The sequence below is a fragment of the Eublepharis macularius genome, chromosome 7 (genome assembly GCF_028583425.1).
Source record: "Eublepharis macularius isolate TG4126 chromosome 7, MPM_Emac_v1.0, whole genome shotgun sequence".
Taxonomy (NCBI): Eukaryota; Metazoa; Chordata; class Lepidosauria; order Squamata; family Eublepharidae; genus Eublepharis; species Eublepharis macularius.
In genome coordinates this window covers 111,782,445-111,805,174 of record NC_072796.1, presented here as the reverse complement: position 1 = coordinate 111,805,174, position 22,730 = coordinate 111,782,445, and the positions used below count along the sequence as shown (strand labels likewise).

The following is a 22,730-nucleotide window of genomic DNA, read 5'->3' as shown; positions in this document are numbered from 1 at the left end:
GATGTTTCACCAGCAGCTGTGGCTGGCATCTTCAGAGGTGTAGCACCAAAAGACAGAGATCTCTCAGTGTCATAGTGTGGAAAAGATGTAGGTCATTTGTATCTACTCAGGAGGGGTGGGGTTGAGCTGAGTCATTCTGTAAGAGTTTCCCAGGGTGTGGAATGCTAATGGCGGGAGGCTTCACTGTATCCTGAGGAGGTTCTTTTGCATATGGATTGGTGCTTGATGTGCTAATCTTCTCTGCAGGGCTATTGTCGGGTGTGGAGTGTTTTGTTGGCCTGGTGTTTTTCAGAACTGGAGCCCATGCTCTGTTCATTCTTAAGGTTTCTTCTTTCCTGTTGAAGTTTTGCTTATGCTTGTGAATTTCAATGGCTTCCCTGTGCAGTCTGACAAAGTAGTTGGAAGTGTTGTCCAGTATTTTGGTGTCCTGGAATAAGATACTGTGCCCTGTTTGAGTTAGGCTATGTTCAGCCACTGCTGATTTTTCAGGCTGTCCAAGTCTGCAGTGTCTTTCATGTTCTTTTATTCTTGTCTGGATGCTACGCTTTGTAGTCCCGATGTAAACTTGTCCACAGCTGCAGGGTATACGGTATACTCCTGCAGAGGTGAGGGGGTCTCTGCTGTCTTTTGCTGATCGTAGCATCTGTTGTATTTTTCGGGTGGGTCTGAATACTGCTTGAAGGTTATGCTTTTTCATAAGCTTTCCCATCTGATCAGTAATTCCTTTGATATATGGCAAAAACACTTTTCCTGTGGGAGACTGTTTTTCTTTGGTTGTTTGATTCATCCTGGGTTTGATTGCTCTTCGGATTTCATTTCTGGAGTAGCCATTTGCCTGAAGTGCGTGGTTTAGATGATTAATTTCCTCATTGAGAAAGCGCGGCTCACATATCCGTCTTGCACGATCCACTAATGTTTTCATTATGCCTCTTTTCTGTCGGGGGTGGTGATTGGAGTTTTTGTGTAAGTACCGATCAGTGTGAGTTGGTTTCCTGTAGACCTTGTGACCTAACTGAAAGTTTGCTTTGCGGATGACCAAGGTATCCAGGAATGAGAGTTTTCCCTCACTTTCTTTCTCCATTGTGAATTGTATGTTCAGGTGGATGTTGTTGAGATGATTCAAAAACTCCATCAATTCTTCCTCCCCATGGCTCCAAATGATGAATGTATCATCCACAAACCGGAACCATACACTGGGTTTGTGGGGTGCTGATTCTAGAGCTGTTTTTTCAAAATGTTCCATGTAGAAGTTTGCTATAACTGGGCTGAGTGGGCTCCCCATGGCCACCCCATCCATCTGTTCATAGAATTCGTTGTCCCATTGGAAGTAACTGGTTGTCAGACAATGATGGAATAAGGCTGTTACATCCTCTGGGAAAATCTGATTAATCAGTGCAATAGTGTCTTTTACTGGAACCTTGGTAAACAGGGATACAACATCAAAACTGACAAGTATGTCTTGTGGATTGAGTTTCAGAGAACTGATTTTGTTGATGAAATCTGCTGAATCTTTGATGAAAGATGAGGTTTTCCCGATGTGGTCCTGCAGGAGATCTGCCAGATGTCTAGCTAATTCATATGTCGGTGAACCAATGGCACTCACAATGGGTCGGAGTGGGACTGAATCTTTATGTATTTTGGGGAGTCCATATAGTCTAGGTGGCTGTGCTTCTGTCTTGCATAGTTTGCTGTGCGTGTCGGGATGTAGTGAGGAATTCTTGATCAGCGCATTTGTTAGCCTGGTGATTTTGCAAGTGGGATCTCGTTTTAGTTTTTTGTAGGTGGAGGGGTCCAGGAGTTCCTTAATCTTCTTTTTGTATTCCTCCGTTTTCATGATCACTGTAGCATTGCCTTTATCAGCTGGTAGAATAATGATGTCTGGATCTGCATTGAGGGTCTTGATGGCATTTCTTTCCTTGCGTGTTATATTGCTGGTGGGAAGCTTTGCCTTTCGTAGAATCCTGGCTGTCTCTCCTCTTATTTCCTCAGCTTCCTCTTCAGGTAGATGACGGATGGCAGCTTCTACATTTGCAATGATGTCTTCCACAGGAATTCTGGTGGGGGTGACTGCAAAGTTTCCTCCCTTTGCCAAGATGGAGGTTTCTTCTGGTGAGAGTTGACGGTCTGTCAGATTGATGACAATGCGTGCATTGTCGAGCATTGGGCTTGTCTGTCTTTTTTCCTGTAGTTTGTCCCAATCCTGACTTCTCATTTTATGGCTGGTGTTGATATGCAAGCAAAATAGCTCCTTGTCTGTGGCAGCAAGTTCTCTGCGGGTAGTGTGGATTCTCTCACGTAAGAGGGCCTGTTCTAGACGGTCATAAATGCGGTTCGCCTGTGTGGTTTTGAAGATTCTTTTAGTTGTGAGAAAAGATGGAATGGTTCTTGTGTCCCTGCAGCGTAGAAGAAAGGTCAAAGAACAGAGTAGATGTGCTTTCTTGTTCCGAAGTGTTTCCAATCTTCGGGTCTGTTGGAATGTTTCCTCCCCGTAGAGGTGTTCGATGTATTGTCGAAGGCTTTCACGGCCGGAGAACGATGGTTGTTGGGGGTTTTCCGGGCTGTATTGCCGTGGTCTTGGCATTGTAGTTCCTGACGTTTCACCAGCAGCTGTGGCTGGCATCTTCAGAGGTGTAGCACCAAAAGACAGAGATCTCTCAGTGTCATAGTGTGGAAAAGATGTAGGTCATTTGTATCTACTCAGGAGGGGTGGGGTTGAGCTGAGTCATTCTGTAAGAGTTTCCCAGGGTGTGGAATGCTAATGGCGGGAGGCTTCACTGTATCCTGAGGAGGTTCTTTTGCATATGGATTGGTGCTTGATGTGCTAATCTTCTCTGCAGGGCTATTGTCGGGTGTGGAGTGTTTTGTTGGCCTGGTGTTTTTCAGAACTGGAGCCCATGCTCTGTTCATTCTTAAGGTTTCTTCTTTCCTGTTGAAGTTTTGCTTATGCTTGTGAATTTCAATGGCTTCCCTGTGCAGTCTGACAAAGTAGTTGGAAGTGTTGTCCAGTATTTTGGTGTCCTGGAATAAGATACTGTGCCCTGTTTGAGTTAGGCTATGTTCAGCCACTGCTGATTTTTCAGGCTGTCCAAGTCTGCAGTGTCTTTCATGTTCTTTTATTCTTGTCTGGATGCTACGCTTTGTGGTCCCGATGTAAACTTGTCCACAGCTGCAGGGTATACGGTATACTCCTGCAGAGGTGAGGGGGTCTCTGCTGTCTTTTGCTGATCGTAGCATCTGTTGTATTTTTCGGGTGGGTCTGAATACTGCTTGAAGGTTATGCTTTTTCATAAGCTTTCCCATCTGATCAGTAATTCCTTTGATATATGGCAAAAACACTTTTCCTGTGGGAGACTGTTTTTCTTTGGTTGTTTGATTCATCCTGGGTTTGATTGCTCTTCGGATTTCATTTCTGGAGTAGCCATTTGCCTGAAGTGCGTGGTTTAGATGATTAATTTCCTCATTGAGAAAGCGCGGCTCACATATCCGTCTTGCACGATCCACTAATGTTTTCATTATGCCTCTTTTCTGTCGGGGGTGGTGATTGGAGTTTTTGTGTAAGTACCGATCAGTGTGAGTTGGTTTCCTGTAGACCTTGTGACCTAACTGAAAGTTTGCTTTGCGGATGACCAAGGTATCCAGGAATGAGAGTTTTCCCTCACTTTCTTTCGATAATCTCGAAAGAAAGAAGGTCGATAATCTCACCTACAGGAAGATGGAACAAGTGTTTACCAACCACACATCCAGACAGAAGCAGAAGTTTAACAAACTACAGGAAAAAAGACAGACAAGCCCAATGCTCGACAATGCACGCATTGTCATCAATCTGACAGACCGTCAACTCTCACCCGAAGAAACCTCCATCTTGGCAAAGGGAGGAAACTTTGCAGTCACCCCCACCAGAATTCCTGTGGAAGACATCATTGCAAATGTAGAAGCTGCCATCCGTCATCTACCTGAAGAGGAAGCTGAGGAAATAAGAGGAGAGACAGCCAGGATTCTACGAAAGGCAAAGCTTCCCACCAGCAATATAACACGCAAGGAAAGAAATGCCATCAAGACCCTCAATGCAGATCCAGACATCATCATTCTACCAGCTGATAAAGGCAATGCTACAGTGATCATGAAAACGGAGGAATACAAAAAGAAGATTAAGGAACTCCTGGACCCCTCCACCTACAAAAAACTAAAACGAGATCCCACTTGCAAAATCACCAGGCTAACAAATGCGCTGATCAAGAATTCCTCACTACATCCCGACACGCACAGCAAACTATGCAAGACAGAAGCACAGCCACCTAGACTATATGGACTCCCCAAAATACATAAAGATTCAGTCCCACTCCGACCCATTGTGAGTGCCATTGGTTCACCGACATATGAATTAGCTAGACATCTGGCAGATCTCCTGCAGGACCACATCGGGAAAACCTCATCTTTCATCAAAGATTCAGCAGATTTCATCAACAAAATCAGTTCTCTGAAACTCAATCCACAAGACATACTTGTCAGTTTTGATGTTGTATCCCTGTTTACCAAGGTTCCAGTAAAAGACACTATTGCACTGATTAATCAGATTTTCCCAGAGGATGTAACAGCCTTATTCCATCATTGTCTGACAACCAGTTACTTCCAATGGGACAACGAATTCTATGAACAGATGGATGGGGTGGCCATGGGGAGCCCACTCAGCCCAGTTATAGCAAACTTCTACATGGAACATTTTGAAAAAACAGCTCTAGAATCAGCACCCCACAAACCCAGTGTATGGTTCCGGTTTGTGGATGATACATTCATCATTTGGAGCCATGGGGAGGAAGAATTGATGGAGTTTTTGAATCATCTCAACAACATCCACCTGAACATACAATTCACAATGGAGAAAGAAAGTGAGGGAAAACTCTCATTCCTGGATACCTTGGTCATCCGCAAAGCAAACTTTCAGTTAGGTCACAAGGTCTACAGGAAACCAACTCACACTGATCGGTACTTACACAAAAACTCCAATCACCACCCCCGACAGAAAAGAGGCATAATGAAAACATTAGTGGATCGTGCAAGACGGATATGTGAGCCGCGCTTTCTCAATGAGGAAATTAATCATCTAAACCACGCACTTCAGGCAAATGGCTACTCCAGAAATGAAATCCGAAGAGCAATCAAACCCAGGATGAATCAAACAACCAAAGAAAAACAGTCTCCCACAGGAAAAGTGTTTTTGCCATATATCAAAGGAATTACTGATCAGATGGGAAAGCTTATGAAAAAGCATAACCTTCAAGCAGTATTCAGACCCACCCGAAAAATACAACAGATGCTACGATCAGCAAAAGACAGCAGAGACCCCCTCACCTCTGCAGGAGTATACCGTATACCCTGCAGCTGTGGACAAGTTTACATCGGGACCACAAAGCGTAGCATCCAGACAAGAATAAAAGAACATGAAAGACACTGCAGACTTGGACAGCCTGAAAAATCAGCAGTGGCTGAACATAGCCTAACTCAAACAGGGCACAGTATCTTATTCCAGGACACCAAAATACTGGACAACACTTCCAACTACTTTGTCAGACTGCACAGGGAAGCCATTGAAATTCACAAGCATAAGCAAAACTTCAACAGGAAAGAAGAAACCTTAAGAATGAACAGAGCATGGGCTCCAGTTCTGAAAAACACCAGGCCAACAAAACACTCCACACCCGACAATAGCCCTGCAGAGAAGATTAGCACATCAAGCACCAATCCATATGCAAAAGAACCTCCTCAGGATACAGTGAAGCCTCCCGCCATTAGCATTCCACACCCTGGGAAACTCTTACAGAATGACTCAGCTCAACCCCACCCCTCCTGAGTAGATACAAATGACCTACATCTTTTCCACACTATGACACTGAGAGATCTCTGTCTTTTGGTGCTACACCTCTGAAGATGCCAGCCACAGCTGCTGGTGAAACGTCAGGAACTACAATGCCAAGACCACGGCAATACAGCCCGGAAAACCCCCAACAACCATCAATGGTACTAGACTTCACTTACTATGCTGTTCATTGTACACCTATCTTTCCCTCCCTCTAAAATGATCAAAGTAATTGCTGGTGCTGACATTTAAAGTCTTATATGGTTTGGGACCAACATACCGATGGATGCCGATGGGTTGGGGGCCCAATTGGAGGTCATTATTAATACATCATTGAGCTCCAGGGTTTTTCCCGGGGCACTAAAGGAAGCCGTAGTGAGTAGAGATGGGCACAAACAGCAATACGAACTAAAAAATATCACGAACGGCCCAATCTGCTGTTCGCGAACAAGCTGTTTGTGAGGCCCCATTCTAAACGAACAGGTGGTCATTGCAAGCCTCATTCATTGCTGTTTGTCAAGCCAGACAGTCTGGCACCTGCAATCAATTCCCTTGGCAACTTAGGCAGGGATTGTCTGAACTCTGTCTGAACTCCTGCTGTTGCCCTGGAAACCCCAATCTAAGCCCAATTTAGCTTGATAAGCAGGTCTTCCTTCCAAGTGTGGACTGGAGCTCCAAATTTGTTACAAGAGGAACAGACCAGGGGGGAGGGGGGCTCCCAGCTCTGGCTTTCAGGGAGAGACAGCTGCTGTTAAGAGAGACAGGGTGAGTGCATTGGAGTTTGAATTTTCTTTGTGTGTGATGGGATAGGGATCTACCCCTTCAGGTTCCAGGGCTGCTCCCAGGCTCTGGGGCTAAGCTATTATTTAGTATTAGTACCTTTCCTGCTGCCTGCTCAGGTAGGGTTTCTGGGAGTGATGCGGTAGGGATATACCCCTTCAAGTTCCAGGGCTGCTGCCAAGCTCTGGAGCCAAGCTATTATTTATTATTGGTACATTTCCTGCTGCCTGCTCAGGTAGGGTTTCTGGGAGTGGAGCGGTAGGGTTCTTGATGGCTGGAGGAGAGCCTGCTGGCCCCCATGAACAATGAATAATGGACATGTTTGTGAACTGGATCATGTTTGTCAATGTTCATTCTTCGTTGTTTGTGAATGGCAACGAACAATGAACACCATGTTCAGGTTTTTTTCTGTTCGTGCCCATGTCTAGTAGTAAGGCCCGTTTTGAAAAAACCATCTTTGGACCCCACTGACCCATCCAGTTACTGCCCAGTATCAAACCTCCCGTTACTGGGAAAGGTGATTGAGCGGGCGGTGGTGTATCAGCTACAGGTGTTTCTGGAAGAGACCTCTGTCCTGGACCCATAACAGTCTGGGTTCCATTTGGGCCAGTGTTGGTCACAGTGTTGGTCACAGTGTTGGTCACCCTCGCGGACAATCTCCGTAGGCACCTGGATTGGGGCAAGTCAGCGCTGCTCATCATTAGATCTTTCAGCAGCATTTGACATGGTTGACCATGAGTTGTTGGCCCACCACCTCGCCAATGTGGGGATTTGTGGGACGGCCTTGCAGTGGCTTGTCTCTTTTTTCCCTGGTCGGGGACAGAGAGTGGTGCTGGGGGAGAGACTGTCTGCACGCCATCCTTTGGAGTGCGGCATCCTACAGGGGGCAATACTCTCTCCCCTGTTGTTCAATCTTTATATGCACCCTCTCGCCCAGCTGATGCGGAGTTTCGGACTGGGTTGTTATCAGTTGTAACTGTACACCCATGTTGTATCTGTTGATGGGCAGCTGACCTGACTCTGCCCCTGACACCCTGTTGAGAGCTCTGGAGGCCATGTCTGGGTGGGTAGAACAGACAGAGGTACTGTACTTGGGCCATGGGCTATCAGAGGCGGGGATCCTTCTATCAACCTTGGGGAGGGCATCACTTGTGCCCATAACATCGGTTAGGAGTTTGGGCGTGATTCTGGACTACTCCTTGGCTATGGAGGGCCAGATCGCAGCTGTGGCTCAGGCGGCCTTTTTTCACCTTCGGCAGGCCCAGCAACTGGCATCCTACCTCTCAGCCCAGGAACTAACAGCAGTGATCCATGCAAGGGTCTCCTCCAGGTTGGACTACTGTAACTCACTCTACACAGAGCTGCCCTTGGGCTTTATCCAGAGACTTCAACGGGTCCAGAATGCTGCTGCGCATGTCCTAACTGGAGCTTTGTGTAGGACACACATTATGCCTATCTTGCAGCAGCTTCACTGGCTCCCAGTGGAATTCCAGATTGGGTTCAAGGTGTTGGTTCTGACCTATAAAGTCCTAAATGGACTGGGACCAGCATACCTAAGGGACCGTCTCTCCCTGTATGTTCCCCAGAGAGCACTTGGTTCAATTGGAAAACAGCTACTGGTGGTCCCTGGCCCTAGGGAGGCCTCGGCTGGCCTCTACCAGGGCCAGGGCCTTTTCGGTCCTGGCCCCAACCTGGTGGAACTCTCTGTCTGACACTCAGGCCCACCAGGATCTTGTATCATTTAGGCGGGCCTGTAAGACAGAGATGTTCCACCAGGTATATGGTGGAGGCTAATTTTAGCCCATCATTGCCGAGCCTTCCACCAGTCTCCCTCTATGAGGGGTTATGGAGAGTCCACTGCTGGCTGCCCCGAAAAGGTGTACAGTATTCTATCTGTCTGCTACTACCTCCCCTTTTTGTATGCTGATGGGCAGGAGTGCAAGATTGCCCCGTCTTGGAATGGTTTTATTGATTGCTGTTTTTATGCTGTGATTATTGTTTTTATGTTATATTTTAATCAATGTTGTACCTCTCCCTGAGCCCGCTTGTGGGGAGGGTGGGTTAAAAATATAGTTCATAAATAATAAATAATTAATAAATACCTGAAGGACTGCCTACTCCCTTATGAACCTATCTGACCTACTTTGGTCATCTTCAGAGGTCTTCTTTTGGGTGCCTCCACCTCCTAAGATTAGGTGAGTGGGATCCAGGAGAGGGACTTCTCAGTTGTGCCATTAAAACTCTGGAACTCTCTCACCAGGGAGATTTACCTGTCCCCTTCTGTTGCTGTCTTCTGCTAGTAGGTAACGATTTTTTTTCTATTTTGCTTGGCATTCCATTAGTGATTCCTTTTCCCTCCCCAGTGTTTTAACTGTTGTATTTTTATTTATTTTAAGCTCTGTTTTAATTTATTTTAATGATGTATTTGAGAGCTGGTTTTAATGTTTTTTAAGATGAGATTTTAATCTGTATGTTCTAATTTGTTAGTTACCTTGGTGACTCTATTGGAGCAGAAAGCGGAAGGGATAAAAATCTTGTAAATAAATACATAATAATGAATCATTTCCATTAATTTACTTCCATTTATCATCACAATAAGACCAGAATGGTAGGCTAGGCTGAGTGACTTGCTCAGTGAGCCTCTGATTAAGAATTTGAAACCAGGTCTTCCACATACTAACAAACTATACCACAGTGCTTTTGGCTTACACCACATCTCACAGTATCAGGCAGCAAGAAAATGGTCTATTATGTTCATTAGATCATACCCTCAATTTGTTGTTGTTGTTTTACTAGCAAAATGTGGCAAGACAAATCAAAACATTAATGCATTAAAACAAACAAACAAAATTAAATAGTTTGATTAACAAAACTAGAGATCTGTTTAGAAAAGACATCCTAGCCTGCTAGAGGACTGAACCTAGAATTGAAATTAAATTCTAGAAACGATAAATTTAACCTCTCTCTCCACCTTTTCTTCTAAATCTAATCCATCTTTCCTTATTATATGCTCTGCACAGAGGTTGAACAGGTAGGGAGATAATATGCATCCTTGTCTGACACCTTTGCCAATTGGAAACCATTCTGTTTCCCCATATTCTGTCCTGACAGTAGCCTCTTGTCCAGAGTACAGGTTGCACATCAAAAGAATCAGATGTTGTGGCAGCCCCATTCCTTTTAACAATCTTCATAGCTTTTCATGATCCACACGGTCAAAAGCTTTGCTGTAATCTATAAAACATAGACAGATTTTCTTCTAAAATTCCCTAGTATTTTTCATTAGCCATTGTAAATGGAAAACTGGAAGGCAGTAAGAAAAGAGGAAGGCCTAAAACAGGATGGCTTGACTCAATAAAAGAAGCCACGTCTTCCAGTTTGCAAGATCTGAGCAAGTCTGTTAACGAAAGGACACTTTGGAGGTCTTTCATTCATAGGGTCACCAAAGGATGGCAGTGACTTGATGGCACATAACGTACACACACTCTATTGACATCAGAAATGTGCACCAATATATTTGCACAGCTGAACCTGCTAGAATGTTGTATGCATTTCAGAAGTAGAAGCAGAAGCAGGAGAATAGCTAGATAAAACTTTAAGGAGGACATACCTGTTACTGTTTTTGTTTTGACAGGACTGCTGGCATATTCTGAGGCCTGATTTGATTGCTGCTTAGCCAAAGGCGCGCTTCCAACTGACACCTCATCCTCTTTTTTCCTAGTTACTGGCGTCCCAAGAGAAACTGATCCAGACTGCCAGAAGAATTAAAAAAAAAAAGATTATGATGATGACTAATTCAGAAGCTATGAATAGCATATAGGAAAGGATACTTCATACCACAAAAACTGCATTACAAGCAGTTACCTCATCACTCTAAGTTTCTAGGAAAAAGCTGTGACCATATCTAATGCACACAGTGGCATGCCAAAGAAAATTAAGTATCAGTATTATTTTATGCTTTTACATTCAGATTTATTGCATGCAATTCTCTTGTACTAATTCTTATTTACCGGAAGTATTGTGACACATCACTTCTTTAAAAACTGTTTCAATAATTTAAAGTAATTACAATGATTGACAAAAAGCAAAATGACGGTGGCCAGATCCAGCTGTGTACTTGCACCATACCTAGGGCTCTGTCCACAGAGCCCTGCTTGAAAGTAGCAATTGTAGAGAGGGTGGGGGAGAGGACAGGGAGTTTGAATCCAGTCCTGCCCCAAACAGCTAGTTGACATTTCTGGAAAAAATTTCATGGGATTCTGTGCATGATGCCTTGGAAGGTGGATCAAGGATGAAAGAAATTTCATACTCCGCATCTGTTTGTGTGTGAAGTGTTGTTATGTATGTAGGGATGTGTGCACTGAATGGCTCTAGTTGGACTGGGATACAGATCAAAGAAAACAAAGTCAAGCAGCAGAAACCTTTTCCCTCTCAGAAAAACAACGGGCATTTTCAGCGTGTGTGAAGGATGTTTCCTAAATTATTTCTGTCCAAAGGACACCTCTGGATATATGGACAATCTGAATGTACTACAGACAGCTGAATATGCACTGGGTCATGGCAAAGGAGTCTTTAGATAATTGCATCTCGCATTAAATAACAAAGGGTGCTGATTGCTCTATTTAATACATTAGTCACTTTTAAAGTATTCTCAACGGCCCTTGACTGTAACACAGTCATGTTTAAAGGACTGTCCCAATATTTCAGTATGGATTATTACTTAAATATGAAGACAAAAAGAAGCAGAGTCAGGGAATTTTGATAGTCCTTGTAAGTACAGTTGTATTAGATCTACAGTGTCACCCGAAAAACGGGAAAGAAGCTTGCTGGAAAACAAGTTTGTGTGGAGCACGGTACAGTGCTTATAAATTGTTCCCAATCAAAAACAGAACACAGTTAAATAGAGTGCAATGGTAAGAAAACATATCAAACAGAACAAAGACCAGATGCTAAATGCTTTCCTTATCTTAATATGGTTTTAATAAAATACATTTGAACACACCTTTTCCCTGTCAGAAAACTCAAAATCTGCTGGGGATATAGCATTAAAAAAACCCCTTAAATATCTTGAGGGAAAGGGAAAAAAAGACTTAAAGATGCCTCAAAATATAGAGAGGCTATGCAGACTGGCAGCACATCACCCAAATGTCCAGTTGCTAGCTCACCATTCCTTAGTTACACTAGGGTTGCAAGCTGTGGGCTGGCAATCCGCCTGGAGGATTTGGGGGACAGCAGAAGCATGCCAACATTTGGGGGTTGGGTGTGTGATGCCTAGAGTTTCCCTTCGTGACATCACCTCTGGTTTTCACCAGAAGTGACATCATGTGACATTTCCCCCTATTTTTTCCCATTAACCATTGAGGTGCTGGGAAGGAAGAGATCACCAGGAAGTCCACTGTAATGGAAGACTTGCCTCCCCCCAATTTACATGCTTAGTTTGTACTACTTTTCTTAGAGAGTATTTAAGATTTAGAGCTGGGGTGACATAATGCATACAAAATTGATAGATAATGCCATAAAAGCCAGTTTGGTGTAGTGGTTAAGAGCACGGGACTCTAATCTGGAGAGCCGGGTTTGATTCCCCACTCCTCCACAAAGCCAGCTGGGTGACCTTGGGCGAGTCACAGTTCTCTTGAGCTCTCTTAGCCCCACCCACCTCACAGGGTGATTGTTGTGGGGTAATAATAACACTTTGTAAACCGCTCTGAGTGGGCATTAAGTTGTCCTGAAGGGCGGTATATAAATCGAATGTTATTATGATTAAAATGTAATTATGTACATAATTCTTGACAGGCAGTTTGGCTGGGAATGGAAGTATACATGTGTGAAGTGGAGTGACTTTGAACAACAGAATTAGAGACAGGAAGAACTGATGAGAGATAGAGCTGAGAGTGAAGTGTTCTGATTGGATGAGAGGATGCGATTGGGGGGACATCAGGGCATGCTGGCCCCAATTTGGAAGCCCCGAATTTTTATGGATCAAGTCCAATTTGGGCATTTATCCCGAACTGGATACCCGAAGGGCACACCCCTAGAGGCTACTCAAAATGGTTGAGTAATTGAAAGTCTGCAAAAACCCAAATTCCTTACACCAGGATGGTCTTAGGTAGCTTTGGAAATATTGAGTACACATTACTCAGTCCAATTACATATTTTTAATTCCACTGAAACATACTGTCTGCTGCTACAACATACAACTGAATGCCAATGGCTGACTCCCAGTACCACAACTGGAGGATTAGATTAGGGATAGAGTGGATCAGGTGAAGTTTGGCAGCTGAAGTTTGGCTCCTGCTCCTGATGCCTGTGTGCAACAGAGCACTGGACTAGGATGCTAATTTTTTGAAATGTCATTTTAATTCTAAAGTAAAATTGGGTGCTTGAATATCATTATTGGCGCTGGGGGAGAAATGTCAAAATTTCTTGTTACAAAAACAAGGCACATTCTTTTCCCAACTATTAAGTATACTACAGAGAATTATGGGTGTCATATTGACAAGCGTATTTCTAGGGAAAAAATACATAGAAAGGATGAAAACCTGAAAAAAATGCTTAAGATATTGAAAATGAGTTCAGTTCAAAATACGGTTCAAAAACATAATGTCTACATTGGTATCACTGCAGAGAAGGATCAATGTTGCATGCTATTCTATTTGAAATGATGGTGAAACAAAGATCATCACAGCCAAAGAAAGCTGGAAAAAATTACAGCTATATATTGAGTGCTGATCTGGACAATGAAACAGCTGTTTCATCTTTGCTCACTGAACTCAGGCTTGAAGTTGATGCTGATGACACCCAATACAATTTTGCAAGCTTCTTGGCATTGTGGGCTGTTACTATAAAGTAAATGAAAGATCAATCTTAAACTGGATGGAAAATGATCAAGATGTTGGGTTTTAGCCACAAACCAACAAGGAAATTGCAGCTGGAGAAAATAACAAGTGACAACTGTTCCACAGCTGGAGAAGATGAGAACAATTCTGGAGGAAGCAATACATTGATTGGTTATTATTGCTATCATTTAGGCACAACCATTTTAATGTTATTGATAAACCATATCACAAATAAAAAACTGACCAATAGATGTTTATCATAGTTCCTTCTAACCAAGGCTGTTTCCAGACAGCTTACCTGCCTCCGGAACATTGCGCCATGTTGCGGGGAAAACGCGAAATATCGCGTTTTCTCGCGCGAGTTTTGTGCGACGTCGCGTGACTTCACGTGACGTCACGCAAGAAAACGCGATATTTCGTGTTTTCCCCGCAACATGGCGCGACGTTCCGGAGGCAGGTAAACTGTCTGGAAACGGCCCAATACATTTGGGGAATTACTGGCACTATGTTTTTTTTTAAAGTGTAAGGGACACCCTTATCAGACTATAAAAATTATTAAACAAAAACAGCTATTGAAATCTATGTAGCTACATTCATTGATCTCAAAAGGAAAGACTGGATCTTAATTTATTTCTTTGTTGATGTTGCTATAAAAAATTAAAAACATTCCTGAGAATTGGAACAAAGCAAGAGCTTGCCTGTACCCATAAGTTAAGAACTCTATAAACAGAATCTGAGCAGCCCACCCCCAAATTGATTTATTTACTTCATTTATACCTAACCTTTCTCTCCCATGGGGACTCAAGTGAGTTACATCATTCTTCTCTTCATTTTACCCTCACAACAACCCCCCAAGGAAGGTTAACCTGAGAGAGCATGACTGGCCCAAGGTCACCAGCAAGATTCCATGGCAGAGTGGGGATTTAGCCCTGGGTCTCCCAGATCCTAGTCCAACACTCTAACCCATATACCACACACTGGCTCTCATTATTCAAAATTCCTACCACCTGAAGATATAACACACAACCATCCCAATGCAATAAACAGCATTTCATTCTATGTTGTAGATTTAGTACCAGTTTTGGAGTAAGTGGCACAAAACCTCCAAGGACACAGAAAACAGTACATCCAATACCACAAACAACAACCAGACATAGGTTACTATTCTGAAACATGTAGCAGAATTTCTCTTTCATTCTAAACATCCCTCACAAAACCGATATTTTAAAACATCCTCAAGTTTAGAAAAACAGTTTCTTAGTTCAGTATGAGAAGCTATGAAGCTACAATGCACCGGAAGATCTGGCACCTGTACCTGGGGACTGAATCAATTGCAAAATGCTGCTTTCACACCTTCTATCTAGTCCAATAAATCATTTGTGCTTTCTGAAAAAAGAACGTACCTTGAAAGAGTGGTCAATTATTTTGTGGGCCCTGAAAACATCTGGGACATGGTTAATTGTAGCCGCATGAAGCAATAAAATGTTCAGAAAGCTAGGGATGTATGACCCAAATGAATAAACTCATTTCATAGTTCACAAAGCACTGCAATGACAGATTTATGCCTTTTTCTGCCAGAACAGCGAGAACTGAACTGGGCTCCTGAATAACGCACACTGTTTTGCAATGCATTATTTTTGAAGTCTAAAATGGGCTGATCGGTAATTATCGAAAAGTGATGTTTCAGCTTTCTGCTTTACATAGTACTGGAAACACTTTTCTGCCAGAGGTTAAAATGCAACCCAAAACAATGGATGTTCAATTCCAGATTGCAAAAACAGTTTCACTTACATGTATTATAATGGTTTATATATATATATATATATATATATATATATATATATATATATATATATATATATATATATATATATATATATATATATATATGTATGTATATGTATGTATATATGTATATATGTGTATATGTATATGTATATGTATATGTATATGTATATGTATATGTATATGTATATGTATATGTGTGTGTGTGTGTGTGTGTGTGTGTGTGTGTGTGTGTGTATATAAAAAGAAAGGTGCACCAAAAATAAAAGTGGAGTTTGATTCACACCTCATTTTCTGCTTACAATAAAGCCCTTCAAACTGTGGAAAGGGAGTAGGGATTTTCAAAAACTCTCTACTGCAGACTCACACTACATTCTACCCCCTGCTATGCCTGAGGGATTCTTGTTCCCCAGGATACTGACAGCAGTCTACATTTTAAAAAGTTTTTCACAGACAAATGATAGCCCCCCAAAATATGGAAACAGTCAGGAAAAATAGGTTTAATCTTCTGATGACCCCCTTCATTTTTTCCAAAGGAAAAATTGTGTGTGTGTGTGTGGGGGGGGGGTTGGGAAAAAAGTCTATGAAATATTTTCTCTTTTGGAATGCTTTTTGAATCTGAGCAAATGCAGTTACACACATGACAACTGAGGGAGTTTCACAACCAAAGGTGAATTTTGAGAAAAGACTAAAAGAAAAGGGAGGTGGCACCAAGGTGCTCTGCAAGAGAGAGCAAACAAAGAGAATGAACGTGGTCGTTTAAACACTTTGGTGTTCCAACTGGAGGAACAACAGACACAAGCAGACAGATGGGTACTAGGGATGGAAAAGTCATATGGGGCAAGAACTTAAATGCAAAGTGCACACTTGTGTTCCCTCTCTCTTCCCTGGTAAAATACAACTATGATTTACCATGATTTTTCAGTTTGAGGGACCATAGTTCTCACTAACCATATTTCACTGTGGCAGCGTCAACCCCAACCCTGACATCATCTCAAGCAACAGAGCCAGTTTGGTGTAGTAGTTGAGAGCGCGGGACTCTAATCTGGAGAGCCGGGTTTGATTCCCCACTCCTCCGCTTGAAGCCAGCTGGGTGACCTTGGGATAGTCAGGGCTCTCTGGAGCTCTCTCAGCCCCACCCATCTCACAGGGAGTTTTGTTGTGGGAATAAGAATGGCATACTTTGTAAACCGCTCTGAGTGGGCATTCAGTTGTCCTGAAGGGCAGTATATAAATTGAAGTTGTTGTTGTTGTTATAATAACATGGGATCTAATAGTAGATTGGTAATTCTGAGCCATGGCATCAGAACTGGGTGGGCCACTGACTGCTTTTCAACATAATTTAACACCAGAAATATGTAGACTACCTTGGTGACTGTTCCTACCTGAAGATCTACAGACTAGGCAAGACAGACAAAGTGAGAATATAAGACAAAGATTAATAAAGATTGGGTAGAACATTGTTTCTTTGCAAATTACAGGAACTGTCATAAGTGACAGGGTTGATTTACAACTGGACCTCACATAAACAGAAACCTATCTGCTTACATGCATAAAAGCATAAATTCTCACTGGTCTTATTTACGCATGCAAACACACTGTAAATGCTATGATGGTCTGCATCTATAAAGCCATCTGGAGCCTTGATGCAGATACTTGATTCTGTCTAATTGACCTCCCCTAGAAAACTGTATTTCAAGCAAACCTAACCAATATAGAACACTACAGTTATTTTTAATGCAGATATTTGTCTTGATATAGAACAGATGGTTAGAGTACAATGTATATGGACATATGCTATGTTTTTTTCCTTTTGAACCGTTCTAAGATTGTATAGAATGAACCATAATTACATGGTTTTTATCTAACTTTTTAAATATATTACCATGGAAAACATAGTAAGCCACATAGTAAGCTGTGGAAGAGCATTTATATTTGTTGAAGCCAATGGGATTTATGTGTCTAAACGATATTGGAAAATTAAATGAAATGTATCAAATGCTAGACTGGCCCTTAGAAGAGTGGATTTTATCAACGGTTTTGCCACTGACATACTAATTATTTTTAAAGTCTAAGTTATTTAAAACTAAATGTAAAAGATCTTAAGACTCAAATTTAGAGAGAGGAAAGCATAATTTAAACTATTTATGGTCAGGTAGAATAAAGTGAAACTTGTTTGCTGGACAAAGAGACTGGATGTACTCTGAAAGTTCTCAAATGGAAATAAGGGGTGGGGGAGCTTGCCCAATAGGTGAATAAGCTAAGTAACTCCACTCCAGCTTTCTTTGAGTTGGGGGTCTGATACAAATTAAATAAATCCTTTTTTTCCCCAGGGTTCACTATGTGGACTAACCAAATGAGATAAAATCTAGCTCCTCCATTATTTCCAAGAGTTTCTGAATGTTCTCATGTAAAGAAGACAAAAAAGCAAAATTGTTTCAAGTGTTTTCTCTTTGTGCCTCAGCAATGACATAAAAGGACATTTTATACCCTACTCCATTAACAGTTCAATCTTAAGAAGAGTTACTCCAGTCTAAACTCACTGAAAACAATGAGCTTAGATTATGGTTGTTGTTTCCCTAGTGGGGGCAGGGGATCTCCTGCTTTCACCATTTCCCCCCCCCCACCACTCACCTGGCCAGTGGGGAGGAAAGGCAGGGGAAGCTTGCATGCTTCACAGCGGGCTGATTTGGGACCCAAATGAGCTGAATAGGGCCCATTTGGATCCCAGAGTGGCCCTGTTCAAAGTGTGCATGTGCTCCCACACTTGCACATTGAAGTCACTTCCTGCTGGGAAGGTAACTAGGATTGCTTCTATTGTAAAATTAGAGAAAGAGTTACTAAAAATATAAAATCTTTCATGGGATTTTAAGAACCTAAAAAGGTGAGGCAATGAAGGTGCTGGACTATGGTAAAATTGTCTTCTGAACGAGTAAGGAAGACTAGTTCCTTCATAAAGAGCCAGGGCCTATTTTCAGATTACTAGTTTCTTTTGAGACTTAAAAGGCTGTATCCAAGTCTCCTTAAGAACCTGTTTTTTCTTGCATTTATAAAAAGCGGTATCAGGAGTAGACATGGGCACGAACCAAAAAAAAATAACAAACCAGCGGATCGTGGTTCGGTGCTGGCGACGATCCCAAATTAACAAACCCCAACGAACGTCTCCCGTTCCCGAACCAACCCGGATCATGAATTGTGGAGGCCAAAGCGGGGCATGCTGGTATTCCCAGCTATGTGGGAAGGTGGGTGCTGGCGGCGGCCACCGGGCCTGGCGGGCACGGGGAGGTGGCAACGAGCTGCCTCCCCTCAGGGGGCAGGGGGTCTGGCTGCTCACCGGTGGCACCCCCCATGTGCCCGCCCACCAGGCCAAACTGGAGCGCGCTGGTATCACCAGCAAGAAAGCAATGATGGGTACTGGCGGCGGCGGCCGGGCCTGGTGAGCACGGAGAGGTGGCGGAGAACTGCCTCCCCTCAGGGGTCGGGGGGTCTAGCCGCTCGCCGGCGGCACCCCCCATGTGCCCGCCCACCAGGCCAAACTGGAGTACGCTGGTATTCTCAGCAAGAAAACAATGGTGGGTATTGGCGGCAGCCGCCAGGCACCCCCCATGTGCCCACTTGCCAGGCTGAAAAGGAGTGTGCTGGTATTCCCAGCGATACATGAATGGTGGGTGCTGGCAGCGGCCACCGGGCCTGGCAGACACGGGGAGACGGCGACGAGCCACCTTCCCTCAGGGGGCAGGGGGGCTGGCCCTTCACCGGCAGCACCCCCCATGTGCCCTCCCACCAGGCCAAACTGGAGCACGCTGGTATTCTCAGCAAGAAAGTAATGGTTGGCAGTGGCGGCGGCCGCCAGGCCTGGCGAGCACGGGGAGGCAGCGGAGAGCCGCCTCCCCTCAGGGGGCGGAGGGTCTGGCCGCCGGTCCGCCAAGCCGAAAAGGAGCGCGCTGGTATTTCCAGCAATACATGAATGGTGGGTGCTGGCAGCGGCCGCCAGGCCTGGTGGGCACAGGGAGACGGCGGAGAGCCACCTCCCCTCAGGCGGCGGGGGGTCTGGCTGCTCTCCGGCGGCACCCCCCATGTGCTCGCCCGCCAGGCCAAAGAAGAGCATGCTGGTATTCCCTGCGATGGCAGGAAGGTGGTTGATGACAGCAGCCGCCAGGCCTGGCAGGCATGGAGAGGCGGTGTTGAGCCACATCCCCTCAGGGGGCGGGGGGTCTGGCCGCTTGCCAGCAGCAGCCCCCATGTGACCGGCCGCCAGGCCAAAAAGGAGTGCGCTGGTATTTCTGGCGCAGGCCGGAAGGTGGGAGCTGGCGGTGGGCGCCGGGCCTGGCGGGCACGGGGAGATGGTGGAGAGCCACCTCCCCTCAGGGGGTGGGGGGGTCTGGCTGCTCGCTGGTGGCACCCATGTGCCCGCCCGCCAGGCTAAAAAGGAGCGCGCTGGTATTCCTGGAGTGGGTGAGAGACTACCTGTCATCATGAGGAGGGGGAGGGGGAATATCCCCCAGCATCCACGGGTCCTCACTCAAGGGTCCCACCGAGGAACAGTGTGGCGGAGGCAGCCAACAGTACACACCTTCCTGCCATGCCGGAAAGGATGGGAGGGGGAGTACCTGTCATGTGGGGGGTAAGTGGGAAGATCCCACCCTCAACCACCCCCAACTCTACATTGAGTTCTCCAACCATATACCATTCTCTAACTAACATACATTCTCTAATGTTTGTGCATACATTCTAGTGTCTTTTGCATTACACTGATACATTCTGTAATGTTTGTCTCTTTCTCTGTTTTTGATTTTCAGTCGTTTTCTCCATGGACTGTTCGATTCTATATCTCCTTGATGCATTCGCATTCTATTTCTACTTCTAGAACGGTTGATATCTGTGTGCCCCATTCTATCTGTTTCTCCCTCTCACCGTCTGTTTGCAACTTTCGATCTCTCTCTGTCTCTTCCTATGTGATTCCACCACTATTTATCTGAATCTCTCTCTTTCTATGTATATATCTGTCCTTTATTATTTCTTTCCATCTCTGTCTTTTTTCTGTTTCAATAACTATGTTCTTTTCTATTTTCCTTTCTCTATCATCATCCGTAGGCTTGCGTGTCCATCTTTTTCCAATGGTTTTGTTGTTGTTTTTCAATATATCTTTTTATCTGTCTCTCTATCTTGTTATGTCCGACATGAGGAGGGGGAGGGGGAAGATCCCCCAGCAGCTACGAGTCCTCACTCGAGGGTCCCGCTGAGGAACAGTGCAGCGGCAGCCGCCTCCTGAGCCATCAGCTTCGAGGTTGTAAGCAGCGCTGTCCTGGATCCCGAGGGGACAACCTCCGCCAGCACAGCCTGCCAGAGTGCTCTGCTCTCACCAGCATCACCTTCAGGGCAAAGTGATCCTCCCACTGACCCCCGCTCAGAAGAGCGGGTGGCCCCCTTTCTCCCCCCAATGGATGTTTCACTGGGTGAGGAGGGAGACAGGCTCAGGTGGTGCCTCTTCAGGTGGCAAGTCAGGGCCGTCGAAGACAGGTGCTTTAGGTTTTTGCCCCTGCGCACCAGTACATCACAGGCACCGCACCGCACCACACGGGGGTCATCAGGAAGGGCCCGAATGTGCCTCCATACGGAGGCCTTGTAATGCCGACTGCTAACTGTTCCAGGGGAAGGAGGACAAACGGTTACAGGCTGCGCTGCGGGGCGGGACACGGATGACGGGGTGAGGGGTGGACTGCGGGAGGGGACACCACCGAGAGTTTGGGATGGGGACAGGAGACATCGTTCATAATACACATAACATTCTTCCAGGGATCCATCACCCACCCACCCCTCCTCAAAATGTTGCGAGAGATTCTCTCCCCCCTGCGCAAAGACCTCTTGGGCCTTCACAGCCCACATAGGTGAATTGGGGGGAGTGGCAGGACTCCCTGCGGCACCAGAGCCACACCCACTACTGCTTTCCACAAGTGAACCTGGAGGACTGCCATCGCACTTCCTGTCACAACCACCCTTGGCAGCCAACACAGGAAGACTCATTGTGCCACCAAACTAGAATTAAGGAGGATAGGAAAGGAGATAACTCTGTGTGCCCTGCGCCATGGTGCCCACTGAGCTCGGCCCCAGGGCCTGGCAGCAGCCCTGGCACCAGAGGGAAGGAAGGACTAGAGCCCTAGCCCACCACTCCCACAGACCTGAACAGATCAGGCACTAATGTGAGCCCTCAGCCGAGGTACCCACCAAGCTTGGCCCCAGGGCCTGGCAGCAGCCCTGGCACCAGAGGGAAGGAGGGACTAGAGCCCTAGCCCACCACACCCACAGATCTGAACAGATCAGGCACTGATTAATAATAATGTGAGCCCTCAGCCGAGGTACCCACCAAGCTTGGCCCAAGGGCCTGGCAGCAGCCTTGGCACCAGAGGGAAGGAGGGACTAGAACCCTAGCCCACCACTCCCACAGACCTGAACAGATCAGACACTAATGTGAGCCCTCAGCCGAGGTACCCACTGAGCTTGTCCCCAGAGCCAGGCAGCAACCCTGGCACCAGAGGGAGGGAGGGACTAGAGCCCTAGCCCACCACTCCCACAGACCTGAACAGATCAGGCACTAATGTGAGTCCTCAGCCGAGGTGCCCACTGAGCTTGGCCCCAGAGCCAGGCAGCAACCCTGGCACCAGAGGGAGGGAGGGACTAGAGCCCTAGCCCACCACTCCCACAGACCTGAACAGATCAGGCACTAATGTGAGTCCTCAGCCGAGGTGCCCACTGAGCTTGGCCCCAGAGCCAGGCAGCAACCCTGGTACCAAAGAGAGGGAGGGACTAGAGCCCTAGCCCACCACTCCCACAGACCTGAACAGATCAGGCACTAATGTGAGCCCTCAGCCGAGGTGCCCACTGAGCTTGGACCCAGAGCCAGGCAGCAACCCTGGCACCAGAGGGAGGGAGGGACTAGAGCCCTAGCCCACCACTCCCACAGACCTGAACAGATCAGGCACTAATGTGAGTCCTCAGCCGAGGTGCCCACTGAGCTTGGCCCCAGAGCCAGGCAGCAACCCTGGCACCAGAGGGAGGGAGGGACTAGAGCCCTAGCCCAACACTCCCACAGACCTGAACAGATCAGGCACTAATGTGAGCCCTCAGCCAAGGTGCCCACTGAGCTTGGCCCCAGAGCCAGGCAGCAACCCTGGCACCAGAGGGAGGGAGGGACTAGAGCCCTACTCCACCACTCCCACAGACCTGAACAGATCAGGCACTAATGTGAGTCCTCAGCCGAGGTGCCCACTGAGCTTGGCCCCAGAGCCAGGCAGCAACCCTGGCACCAGAGGGAGGGAGGGACTAGAGCCCTACTCCACCACTCCCACAGACCTGAACAGATCAGGCACTAATGTGAGCCCTCAGCCAAGGTGCCCACTGAGCTTGGCCCCAGAGCCAGGCAGCAGCCCTGGAACCAGAGGAGACAGATCCCTATCCACCAAGCCAAGCACAATTGTACT

General features: G+C 45.8%; 1 protein-coding gene across 1 annotated transcript in view; it reads right to left on the bottom strand.

The window, feature by feature from the left end:
• Positions 1–22,730, bottom strand: part of VPS13B (vacuolar protein sorting 13 homolog B) — a 553,219-nt gene that overhangs the window by 309,928 nt on the left and 220,561 nt on the right. Inside the window, exon 21 of the mRNA XM_054984385.1 lies at positions 10,242–10,383. Coding sequence (XP_054840360.1) covers positions 10,242–10,383 — 142 coding nt within the window. The remainder of the gene's footprint in view (positions 1–10,241; positions 10,384–22,730) is intronic.